This window comes from Engraulis encrasicolus, chromosome 19 (assembly GCF_034702125.1).
Source record: "Engraulis encrasicolus isolate BLACKSEA-1 chromosome 19, IST_EnEncr_1.0, whole genome shotgun sequence".
Lineage (NCBI taxonomy): Eukaryota > Metazoa > Chordata > Actinopteri > Clupeiformes > Engraulidae > Engraulis > Engraulis encrasicolus.
In genome coordinates, this window is record NC_085875.1 from 7,820,019 (window position 1) to 7,831,117 (window position 11,099).

The 11,099-nt window shown below is 45.3% G+C and overlaps 4 protein-coding genes across 6 annotated transcripts in view; 2 read left to right on the top strand and 2 right to left on the bottom strand.

Moving 5' to 3' along the window:
* The window catches only part of zgc:123321 (Protein YIPF5-like), a 6,684-nt gene extending 6,054 nt beyond the window's left edge, over positions 1–630 (top strand). For all 3 annotated transcript variants that reach the window (XM_063183572.1, XM_063183571.1, XM_063183570.1), the window contains exon 6: positions 283–630. In XM_063183572.1, coding sequence (XP_063039642.1) covers positions 283–445 — 163 coding nt within the window. In that variant the 3' untranslated portion in view covers positions 446–630. The remainder of the gene's footprint in view (positions 1–282) is intronic.
* A 1,218-nt stretch (positions 631–1,848) lies between these two features.
* grxcr1b (glutaredoxin and cysteine rich domain containing 1 b) lies at positions 1,849–3,445 on the bottom strand. The gene is made up of 2 exons (XM_063184063.1): positions 3,029–3,445; positions 1,849–2,469 (listed from the first exon to the last, which is right to left on the bottom strand). The coding sequence occupies exons 1-2, from the start codon at positions 3,443–3,445 to the stop codon at positions 2,428–2,430; spliced, it is 459 nt and encodes a 152-aa protein (XP_063040133.1). The 3' UTR covers positions 1,849–2,427.
* Positions 3,446–4,124: 679 nt separating this feature from the next.
* Positions 4,125–6,412, top strand: pomk (protein O-mannose kinase). The gene is made up of 3 exons (XM_063224024.1): positions 4,125–4,343; positions 4,601–4,870; positions 5,314–6,412. The coding sequence occupies exons 2-3, from the start codon at positions 4,610–4,612 to the stop codon at positions 6,085–6,087; spliced, it is 1,035 nt and encodes a 344-aa protein (XP_063080094.1). The 5' UTR covers positions 4,125–4,343; positions 4,601–4,609; the 3' UTR covers positions 6,088–6,412.
* Positions 6,413–8,832: 2,420 nt separating this feature from the next.
* Positions 8,833–10,531, bottom strand: LOC134469999 (uncharacterized). Its single transcript, XM_063224025.1, has 2 exons — positions 10,431–10,531; positions 8,833–10,084 (listed from the first exon to the last, which is right to left on the bottom strand). Exon 2 carries the CDS (start codon positions 10,031–10,033, stop codon positions 9,023–9,025), a length of 1,011 nt encoding a protein of 336 aa, XP_063080095.1. The 5' UTR covers positions 10,034–10,084; positions 10,431–10,531; the 3' UTR covers positions 8,833–9,022.
* Positions 10,532–11,099: the final 568 nt, after the last annotated feature.

The following is an 11,099-nucleotide window of genomic DNA, read 5'->3' on the forward strand; positions in this document are numbered from 1 at the left end:
GTCTCCTCGTCCCGCCTCCTGGCCCCTCCTCCGTGGAGAAAACGATAAAGTTTCCCAGCTGTCAGCCTCGCCACAACAACTTTTGAGGGACTGTTTTTCATTCACCATCCCAATTGCAAATGAGAAAAAGACTTTACAATTGAGCTTTTGCAAGATATTGAAATATAATGCTGTTGTCAGTGATGTCATCATGACGAGAAGCAAGTGGAGGAGGCAAGTGGAGGAGGCAAGGTCACATATTGGGATGCACCCCTGGTCTCTTTTTTTGATTGTCATCTGTAGGGGGATGCTGGGCATGCTCTTTGCCTCGTTTGTGATTGGTTGGTGCAGTCACTCCGCCTCCAGGATCTTCAGCACCACTCTGGGATTGGCAGGTCAGCAGCTGCTGGTGGCCTATCCGTGCGCTCTGCTGTACGGGGTCTTCGCCCTGCTCTCTGTCTTCTGACCTATCGCAGCGCTCCCCTGCCCATTCATTCACCCGTTGGTATTATGCAAGAGACTGCTGAGTCCGGCTGACCCGAGTGTGACCCATCGCAAGACAGCAGACTTGTTTATCTTCCTTTGTTGTAAATATAATCCCATTTTGATAAATGTGTTATGAAACGCTGAATAAAACATGATGAAAAACAATATCGGGTAATGAATTCAGCCACATGGGGACAAATATATACTGGTACACAGGCTTAATAATTCAGAGGGAGGAACTTTAGCTGTCTGATCCCATGAATAATGTACATGAGCACTGATATAGTACCATGACGGAGTGTGACAGGGCCTGTATGTGTGCGTGTGCGTGCGTGCGTGTGCGTGCGTGCGTGTGCGTGCGTGTGTGCGTGCGTGCGTGTGTGTGTGCGTGCGTGCGTGCTTGTCTGTCTGTCTGTCTGTCTGTCAGTCTGTGTGAGCATGTGGGTATGTGTGTGTGTATGTGTGTGCATGTGTGTGTGCGTGTGTGTGTGTGTGTACGCTCGCGTGCGCGTGTGCGCGTGTGTGGCAGGTGTCTGGTATTAGTGTGTATCGGTGTGCACACACATGGGTTTACGCACCATTGCCTCCCTAAAGAACACCTGTACACTGATACCTCTTTAAAGATGATGCTGGTGATATGGGGGGTTTAGGTGCAGGAGGCCCTGTCTCGCTTTAACCAGAGCAAAGAGCATGTCAGTTTACATGACAGCCACCCGCCCGCCCTCGCATGTTAAATACAGCCTCTTGACCCCTGCCACTGTGTCTACAGCTCAATCTTCCACTGCAGCTCGGTTCAACAGGCAGGTCGGGGTAGATGAATAGAGTATTGACTCTGCCCTGATGAAGGCCACTCCTTGGCCGAAACATGTTGGCGTTTTTAACTTTTCTACAATGATTTAGCCATTTAATAGAGCTATTTTAACTTTTTTGGGAAGAGTGCCTTGGATACTTCGTTTCTTTTAGAGCAGTGATTCTCAAAGTGTGGTCCGGGGACCACTAGTGGTCCGCGACAGAGTTCAGGTGGTCCACGAGGGGATTTCTACTTTTCCAAGATAAGCTAGCAGTAGGCTATATTTGTAACATTTTCATGTTTTCAACACAACAAGACAGGCTTATGATGTGAATAAAAAGTAAGTGATCTGCATAAAAATTAGCAGTGTCAAATTAGCACCCATGAACTGCAAATTCAGTTGATAGGTGGTCCCCGATCATTTTTGGGGGGACAAAGTGGTCCTCTGTCTGGAAAAGTTTGAGAAACACTGGTTTAGATGAATGTGTGTTCAACTGTGCAGAACCATTGATGATGCACAGCAGAGATGGTAACTGTAGTGGGTACAACATTGTTGTTTATTGGCAAATTAAGAATTTATTATAAAAGGGTACAGGATAGTAGTAACATCATTACACAATTACATGGTCTACTGATTTGAAAACTGTATCACAATGAATAATCCTTAAAGGTTAGGCAGTCATTATCCTTCCATGAGACATAGAGTCAATTAGCCAGTACAGACTATAGCCCTTCTGGGTTTTTACTGGTAATCCACCGTTATCATGATAAGAAGCTGGATGTCTGTCATGATTTTCACAATAAAATCTCCAAAAACAGAGAGGCACAGTTGCTGACCGCACCAAACTAAGAACATACATGTATCTGTGATACGATATACCCATGGTACAAAGTTTTTTTTTCTTTCTTTCTTAAAAAAGCATAGCTGGCATCTTTTATTTTGTGCAGTCATTGTAATAAATGAGGAACCTGTCGGACTGAGAAGCCGATATAAAATATTTACAAAACGTCAACAGATTGCGAAAGCTCATCTGCTTGTGGTCAGTTGTTCCGTACAGTCCCATAAGCCAAGAGCCTTTAAGTCCTGTTTGACTGAGTCTAGGGCCATATAGGATGTCACTATAGGATATCCTGCGTCCATGTCACCCAAATACTGGGTATCCTTGGCTCCCTTAAGGTCCCTCTCTTGGTGGCATGCTGCTACGGAGAGAATCCTTTTGTAGAAACAAAAAAGAAACAATCATCATATATAGTGAAACGAATAATGAGGCACATTTGTAGTCTATAAGCACAATATACTTTTCGGTGCAGTCAGTGCATATTAATGAATTGATATGTGTTGAGGTGCAGCCTATTCTTCTGCACATCCCATTACAACTCAAACACAAACAAATAATTGAAATACTGACATGGTAAAATCCTACATGCTTTCCGGAAATTGAGGAGTCTGTTATCAGCAGGCATACCTTTTCATACCACCAATTCCATCTTGCAATTCCATCAATCAGTTAGTTTTTATATGGCACGTTTTTAATAAAATGAATAACTCTCCAGGCCTTCATTGTGCAAAAACTTTGCATTTCCAGCACAATATACCATATGGTGCATGGCTTGGCTCTCTGTATTTTCCATTCCAGCATAACATACAGTCCACTGTTGCCCAGGTTTATGAGGTTGCCCAGAGTTTTCAGGTTGCCCAGAGTTTATGAATGAATAAGCCTCCATCATTTTTAATGTCAGTGTGCCAAAAACAGAATTTGCAACAGGACTTACCACATATATTTTGGAGAGGTTATTGAAGAGCACCTGGCCAGCACTCACTTTATCCCTCACGCCGCGCACGGTTCCATTCTTACTGAAAATATTAATACGTTTTCCAGTGAAAAGTTCCTCCTGTGCCGCACTGGCGGCGTACATAAGCAAATCATCCTGATCGCTCCCGCTGTCATCTGGATCCATGCAACCGAGGCCACTCAAGTGCCCGTTTGCCTCGCTCGTCACCGGGGAAACGGAGCGCTCCGGTTCAGATGAGCAGGTGGAGGTATCCGACTCGACAGACTCTGAACCCGAACTGGCATCCTCTCGAAACACCTCTCTGAGCACACGTCCACTGCGCGCTGATGCCACGCGAAAGCGGACTGTCCTCTCCGCCTTGTCCCCGCAGCCTTTACGCCTAATAAACTCTGCCATTGGAAAGCAAGTGATACTAGATTTACATGATAGAGATTGATTACCGAAGTATTGATTTGCCAAAGGCGCCTGGTGTTAACAGGTAGCAACAGCCATTCAGACACCCATTCAGAAGTCGCTCAAGTCGCTAAAGAGTTGCTGGAGATAGGATGTGCCCTGTTAATATTGGATGAGAGGAGGGTCTCCCATGGCGACAGAAACCTAATAGCTCATGGCGGATTACTGATGCTGACTTTTGAGAGGTCGCTCCAGCACGCGCTTACGTAGACACACGTGTGCACCTGTATAGGCCAAAATTAGACTAACTGGTTCCACTTCATACTAGACTACGGGGATGCATTTATGGATGTGAATTTTTCTTATTCTTGTTAAGCAAGCACAGAAATGTCTATCATTGTTTTAGAAAGTAGAAACCCGTGTTTTTCTTGGACACGAGGGGACTTTTACGCACGGGCATGCCTGCCTTTGCGCATGACGATAAAGTGATTGTGATGGTTGGAAAAATATTGCCAGGTTTATTAACTCGAAATAAATTATTCAGAGTATGCACTTAGTAGGCCTGTTTGTCATAATGATGTTTCTTAGAGTGGAGTGGTAGACCAAGGTAACCAAAGATGGTAAGGCTTTTTTATCCATCAATGGCAGGTGTGCACCCCTCCAAAACACTGGGGGGCAGCAACGCACCATCAGTCTACCTTTTGCAGCTCGAAGAACATTTCAGGCAACCACAACATGCACTCTCTCCTCCCGTTGCCATTACCAAACACAAGACAGGATTAACTTTTAAAAATGCAATAGACTTCTTTTCAGTTGAACAGGACATTTGAAGACAACCCGAGGAGAACAAGGAACAGTGGGCCTATGCCTATGGTCACGTTTAATGGGGAAGTAACTGAATGTAAGTAGGCTATGCTACCTAAGTTGGCAGAAACATTCCTTAGGTCGAGTTCATTAAGGTTAAATGTACTGCACTGAACTTTCCGTAACGTTTTTATAACGTGTATTCAATTGTATTCGATTGCTTAGGTTAAAAAGGACCATCTTGTGAACATCATCAGGCTAACTTTCTAGACGTGATTTTACTAGGGCACAATAAGTCTTTCATAGGGCTACTGTGTGCCATGTAAAATTCATGGACCCTTGTACCTCTCCTAGGGTGCAGGTATGGGGAATGGCCGGGCAATGTTATGCAGCTTACCCGTGGTGGCGGTCTGCCTGGCGGCGTTGCTGTTCGCCAACCTGCTTCTCTACCTCTACCTCGACTCCATGTACCCAAGCTTCGTCTCCCCGGCCTCACATGGCCACTGCCCGTCCCGACACTTCAAGCTGGGCACCATGCGTGACTGCGTGCCCTGGCTGCAGTGCCCAGAGATCAGAGCTGACATCCGTCGGCTGAAGATGGTGGGACAAGGAGCAGTGAAGAAGGTGACAGGGAGATTTTTTGCATGACGCTTGGACGAGCTTAAACATAGAAATTATGTAATGTTTTATTACATTACATATGTTTTATTACATTACATTATACATTACGGCACCTATCCCCACGCTGGTTTGGGGACTGTATTACTGGCCTGTGATATAAGTTGCTTTTGATAAAATCGTCAGCTAAGTGTAATGCAATGTAAAAGAGAGATTGCTTGGCTAGTTGTGTTATTAAAATGGCATGGACACAGACAGCATCACAGTGGCACAGTTCCAACTCTCGTGGAAAAAAAAACAGTCAAAGTCTTTATTTTTGTTCTCATACCTGACCAGTGATCTTGATGACATTTTTTTAAGATTTCTTAAGTCAGGATAGACACACAGTTGATTGAGGTGGTTGTTTTAGTGCTCCATGTCACTGTGCATGCTGTGGTCTTCCTCCACAGGTGCACCTGTCGGAGTGGCGTGGCCAGAAGGTGGCGCTGTGCGAGCTCTCCTCCGAGTCCTACCGGCCCGACTTCCTGCACGGCCTCTCCATGCTGCGCTCGCTGCAGAGCGTCCGCGTGGTGCAGCTGGTGGGCGCCTGCGAGGAGGACGGCGTCTTTGTCACCGAGTACCATCCGCTGGGCACGCCGCTGGCGCTGGACGAGGCGCTGGCCATGCCCCGCTACCGCTCCAGTGACACCTGGCAGACCCGCCTCCGCCTGGCGCTGGATTACGTGGCGTTTCTCACCTTCCTCCACACCAGCCCGGCGGGCACGCGGGTGATGTGCGACTCCAACGACCTCAGCAAGACGCTGAGTCAGTTCCTGCTGACGGCCGACTTCAGGCTGGTGGCAAATGATCTGGACGCGCTGCCGGAGGTCCCTCCTGGGGGTCAGGGGGTGAAGTGTGGGCCCCGGGAGCTCACGGGGGACTTTGTGGCCCCCGAGCAGCTGTGGCCCCACGGAGATGACGGCGACGGCAAGCCCTTCTCTGACGAGCTCATGCCGGGCTACGACGAGAAGACGGACATTTGGAAGATTCCAGAGGTCACCGGCTTCCTGCTGGGGCACGTCACAGGAAGTGACGTCATCCACTTTCATCTCTTTCAGGTCCACACGGACTGCAAGAAGCGGGACCCCCGGGAGCGGCCCACGGCCAGGGAGGTTCTGAGCGTGTACCGTGCGGTCTACGATACCATGCTGGAGAGCCAGCAACAACCCAGAGACATGCTGTAGTCTAGTGGAGAAGTGGGCATTACTGTCTCTGCCGTTCGAATAAAAACAAAGTGATACGATAACAAGACAAGAAGTCAGAGATGGCAACCTGGCCTCCTTGCCAATGGTAGATGCTCATGATGTGTGTTTGGCGCCATCCGTAGCCCACTGAAAACTCTGCAGATGGACACACAAACGGACAACAAACAGACGTAGAGGGTCATTGGAATACCTGGCCTAAAGTTTTGGCAAAGGACGCGCTCAACTTCTTGGAAAAACAAAAGTCTTTGGGTGCGAGATAAAATGTATCAACTTAAGGAAGAAAAATCCGCACTCACAAACTGCGTCTCATTATTTATTTATATTACCACCATGTCCAAAAAGCAAACGCGTTTCTGATGAAGGTACCACACACTGATGAAGGCTTGATAGCCGAAACGCGTTCGCTTTTTGGACATGGTGGTAATATAAATAAATAATGAGACGCAGTTTGTGAGTGCGTATTTTTCTTCCTTAAGTTAATACCTGGCCTAACCCACTCTAAAACGCAATGCTGTGGGATTTGTTGGCATCCTTTGAGCAGATCCTAGTTGGGATCAGACACTTGGAAGAAATGGGATGTTTGTCATGTGATCAAATTAACATTCATTAAAGGACCAGTTCAGTCAATTTCAACATGCAGTTGTAATGCTCACACTACCCTGGACTTGTCAGTACCTGAGGTTTTTTTTTCTTCTTCTTCAGCCTTTTCCAAGATCTTGGTCATTGTAATGGGGGCAGCGCTTTGTTTACATTTCAAAAAAACATTTTTATTTATTCCCAAAAACATCCAAAAGGTTATACAACATCAGCAGACAACTAGCAAACAGCGGTACCTTTTGGGAAAATATTTGGAGTAGGCCTATGTAAAAAAAAAAAAAAAATGTAAACAAACGCTGCCCCCATTAGAATAGCTCATATCTCGGAAAGGGCTCAGCCGAAAAATGTAGCATCACTGTGTACTGACAAGTCAAATGTAGAGTGAGCAATACAACAGCATATTGACTGAACTGGTCCTTTAAGTATGTGAAAGATCTGGGATGATTGTAAGGGTGAATTTGATGTCATCACTTTGTGAATGGACATGGGGGAAATATGAAGTATAGTAGTCTTGGTGTTGGTGTAGCTTAAATAAGCTGAAGTTGGACTGAACTGTGGGGTCCCAAAAGCTGCTTTTACCCCCTAATACCACTCACATGCTACTGCTGTTTTACTGATGTTTGTAAACTGAAGTTGCTTTGTAAATTGTGGTATTTGCAGCAGTGATGCTTTTAACCTATTCAAGTCGAGTTAAGTTTAAGGTTGATTTTTGTTTGTGCTAATTGGGTTTTAGGAAACGTCATGGGAAGCCATACTGGTACTTGCATCATCTGTTTTTGTACCTTTGTCAAATCTGAAATGGCACACTTTTCTTAATGACAAACCTGTAGGACCTCAGTTGACCTCAACTTCATTCATGTTTTAAAGGTGCTGATAGTCAATAACACTGAGAGGGGGAAAGTAAGAAATTGTAGCGCTGTGCTTTATTTTTCTATCAAACCCTTTTTGGAACATGTTTGATTAAAATGCTTTGAGAAACAATTTTTTTTTTGCATACCTGTATGTTAAGTACTTAAGTGTCGTCTAGTTTACAATGAAGTGCTTGGAGGGGTTTCAAACTTTTAGCACTTCCCTAATAGTAAGGGGAAATTGTGTGATAGGAAGAACAGGCATTAAAGCACAATACAATTAGAAAAGAAGAATACCCAAGGGGAGAAATCCTACAAATATGGCTAAATGTGGAATCTCCCCATCCCATCACAGCTAGTGTGTGAGGACGCTAGTCAAGGTAGGTCTACCTCAGTGGTAGCCTACTCAGGGGTGTCGTCAGGGCCGGATTAAGATGACCTGTGGCCCCTAAGTTACAGGGTTTCTGTTGGCCCCCACGGAAGCAAAAAAAGTGTCATAATTCCACATATCCAAGAATGACGGATAACATCTCTGCCAACTGTGTAGAGGAGATGTAAACTCCAGTGGATGAGACATACAGATTTTTCTCCCTTCTTGTCACATTCGTTTCTTTTCTCCCAGTGGCCAACCCTGGTAGGTTTGGGCCCGTAGGCTGCAGCCATATACTGTATAGCATCTGCATTAATCTGTCCCCCGGGTGTCGTAATAGAAGGGAAAGATGGGACTGAGCCACCAGGACCCACACAGAGCCAGGGTGGGGGTAGGTCCATTAAAGCTGATTTTACAAAGGGCCCATAAATGATTTGCTACGCCCTTGGTTGTACGACAGGTAGTTGATTGATTCTGACTTGAAATCGTTGAAGCCTTCTGTGTTCCACAGGCCAAATACATTCAAAACATAGAAGACAGGGGCTCACAGAGATCAAAATACCTACAGTAGATCTTCTCTGCTGAAATGCATCTTTTTTACTGACCCTCGTGTTAGTGACATGCAGAAGGTCTGATGCATTCTTATTTCATTGTGATCAGACAAATTGGTCAATGTCATTAATATAATTTACATTGATCATATATTTAATATTCCTGTCTTCTGTGTACATTTCAGGTTGTGATGTCATTTCATAACATTAAAATATTTTTGTCACATAAATGACCAGATGTAGTATAGGAACTCTAGGTGATAGTGTATATTTTACATTTTGGTTTTAGTTCTAATTCGAATGTCTGCAGACATTATGAAGAAAACACAATAGCTGAAATAAATACAAAAACAAGCTCTTGAACAAAATACACAAACTTTTTATTAGACAACTAGAATGTGTGTCAATAGGTGTGAGTTAAGAATGTGTATCAGTAAAGTGTGGGTGAAGTGTAGCAGTAAGATGTGAGTTAAAAAATATGTCAATAAGGTGCAAGTGCAGCAGATCATTTCAGGGTTGTCCAGCGATATATAGGCTCTCATCTGTGATCAATACTCGCATGGTGTATCGTCAGCAAATACCCAGATCATGGGGACGATATAAATGGCCAATGCCCAGATCAGTCCCATTATCTCCACTTGCCACTGAGACTCCTCCTCTTCCCACTCTGACTGGTGGCTGATGTGGGAGGTATCTCTGGAGGTGTGCCGTGGTGCCATCTTCTCTCGTCGCCCAATCCCTGCATTGTTGATTTCTGCTCTCTTGGTCAGTTCACGCGCATTCTGACCCTTTTCTCTGTTCCGTCTGGTCCCTGCTGCGTCCTTGTTGTTCACCTGTCCTTCTCTGTCCATCACGTCTCTGTCCATCACGGCTCTGTTGTTGTTGTTGTCTGGTCTTGGTGGAGGCGCGCTACAGGTGTTCATAGCTGCCTCGTTGTCGTTCACATCTCTGTACATGATGGCTCTGTTGGTGTCTGCTCTGGGTGGTAGAGAGCTATAGATTGTCACAGCTGCCTCCCTGGCCTTCCGGTACCTGCGGACGTCGCGGAGCCTCTCCTGTCTGGCCTCCTCCCTCTCCTGCTGGACCCTGTAGGCCTCCAGGCAGGCTCCCACCCTCCTCTGGGCCTCCTCCCTGCGCCTCAGCCTCGCCTCCTCGCTCATGGGCACACCCCACACCCATTCCTCCTCCTCGGTGTCTTCTTTCCCCTTGAAGAGTCTGCCAAACCATTGTGCCATTGCCCGTGCCTTCTTCGGTGTCCTTGTTGTTTTCTTTTTCTTTTTCTGTCCATTTTGTTGTCCTGTTTCGTCTGTCTTTTTGTCTGTCGTCCATTGTGTCTCAGTTCTCCACCTCCTCTGCCCAGTCACAGTGTTGGCAGTAGGTTGGCAGTGCTCACCTTGCCCACGCTCGCCACCCTCAGGGTTACCAGGTGTACTGCAGCACAGAAAGCAGGCCAGCAGAAAAACTTGCCATGCTGATCGTCCCTTTCCACTCCTCTTCCTCTTCCTCTTCCTCCCGGGCCTCTGACCACCCGGGCCTTCCTCCCTTCCTCCTTCTTCCATCACGGGCTTCACAGCCACATCCACCACATATCTCTCCAACTTCTCAAAAATCTGCACACAAAATGGAGCACAGAAAGACATAATCAGATGAGGGGAAAATGTTAGGGAACCCCTATGACTACAGTAGGCTATAGTTTAGGAGGACATTTGTGTTTTCTCTAGTGGAGCATTAAAAACAGCCAAATCAGATGGGCTGCAGTATTACACATTATAGATTGACCAAGATTTCAATATTTCAACGTATAATGTTAACCGTCTTTATGCAAAGAAAGAAAGAAAAAAAGGCTGAAAGGCAGATAATCTAATGAGTACATGAGTATATTTAATATTTATACATTCAGGATTGTTAGCCTAGGCCTACATGTTTTTTTCTTCAAATATTCATATTTCATCTTACCACAATTAAGAACACGTCTCTCTCCAATAAGTATCTGTTGAATGAATCCAAAAGGTTGCAGGTTTTGTTGAACTGTGCAGATAATCATCATGTCCATGTGACGTCATAATCTTTGGGAGCCCAAGATTCTGGCGCGTCATAAAAAACATTTTTGTTACTGTAGATCACTGACTTGTGCTGTAGATAGGTGTTCTATCCGAAGGCTTCGGCACCGTTTCCTCAAAATTAAAAATCAATAATACTGTAACAATAATATTGTCCTATGCCCATTCAATGTCCATAAAACACCTTTCATCTTACCCTGACAAGTTCACTCATTCACTATTTGTTGTCTGCTTTTTTATTACTTTTTCTCTTTGTTTTAGTTTTTTATCTCACAAGTTTATAGAGTCGGAAAGGACAACGGGACTTAGCATATGGCTATGTTTCGTCAGCTTTTATCTCAAGGAACAGACAAATCCTCTCTGCGTTATTTAGGCCTACAACATGCAGTTATACCATTTCTCCACCAGGAGTCTCTAGATCCTACTTTCACTGAAGTGGGCCTATAATTTTGGTGTAGGCCTGGGCCTACTACTTTTACTTTTACTTGAGTAAAAATGTACTTCTACTTCAGAACTTCTGTAGTGTGGCCCCATGGGCGCAAATATGGTCTGGCAGAATAGCCAT

Excerpts from the sequence above, each read along its gene's own strand:
- grxcr1b (XM_063184063.1), bottom strand. The coding sequence starts at position 3,445 with ATGGCAGAGTTTATTAGGCGTAAAGGCTGCGGGGACAAGGCGGAGAGG. Across the intron at positions 2,470-3,028 it reads ACCTCTCCAAAATATATGTG|GATTCTCTCCGTAGCAGCAT; the intron begins GTAAGTCCTGTT and ends TTTCTACAAAAG.
- pomk (XM_063224024.1), top strand. The coding sequence starts at position 4,610 with ATGGGGAATGGCCGGGCAATGTTATGCAGCTTACCCGTGGTGGCGGTC. Across the intron at positions 4,871-5,313 it reads GACAAGGAGCAGTGAAGAAG|GTGCACCTGTCGGAGTGGCG; the intron begins GTGACAGGGAGA and ends CTTCCTCCACAG.
- LOC134469999 (XM_063224025.1), bottom strand. The coding sequence starts at position 10,033 with ATGGAAGAAGGAGGAAGGGAGGAAGGCCCGGGTGGTCAGAGGCCCGGG.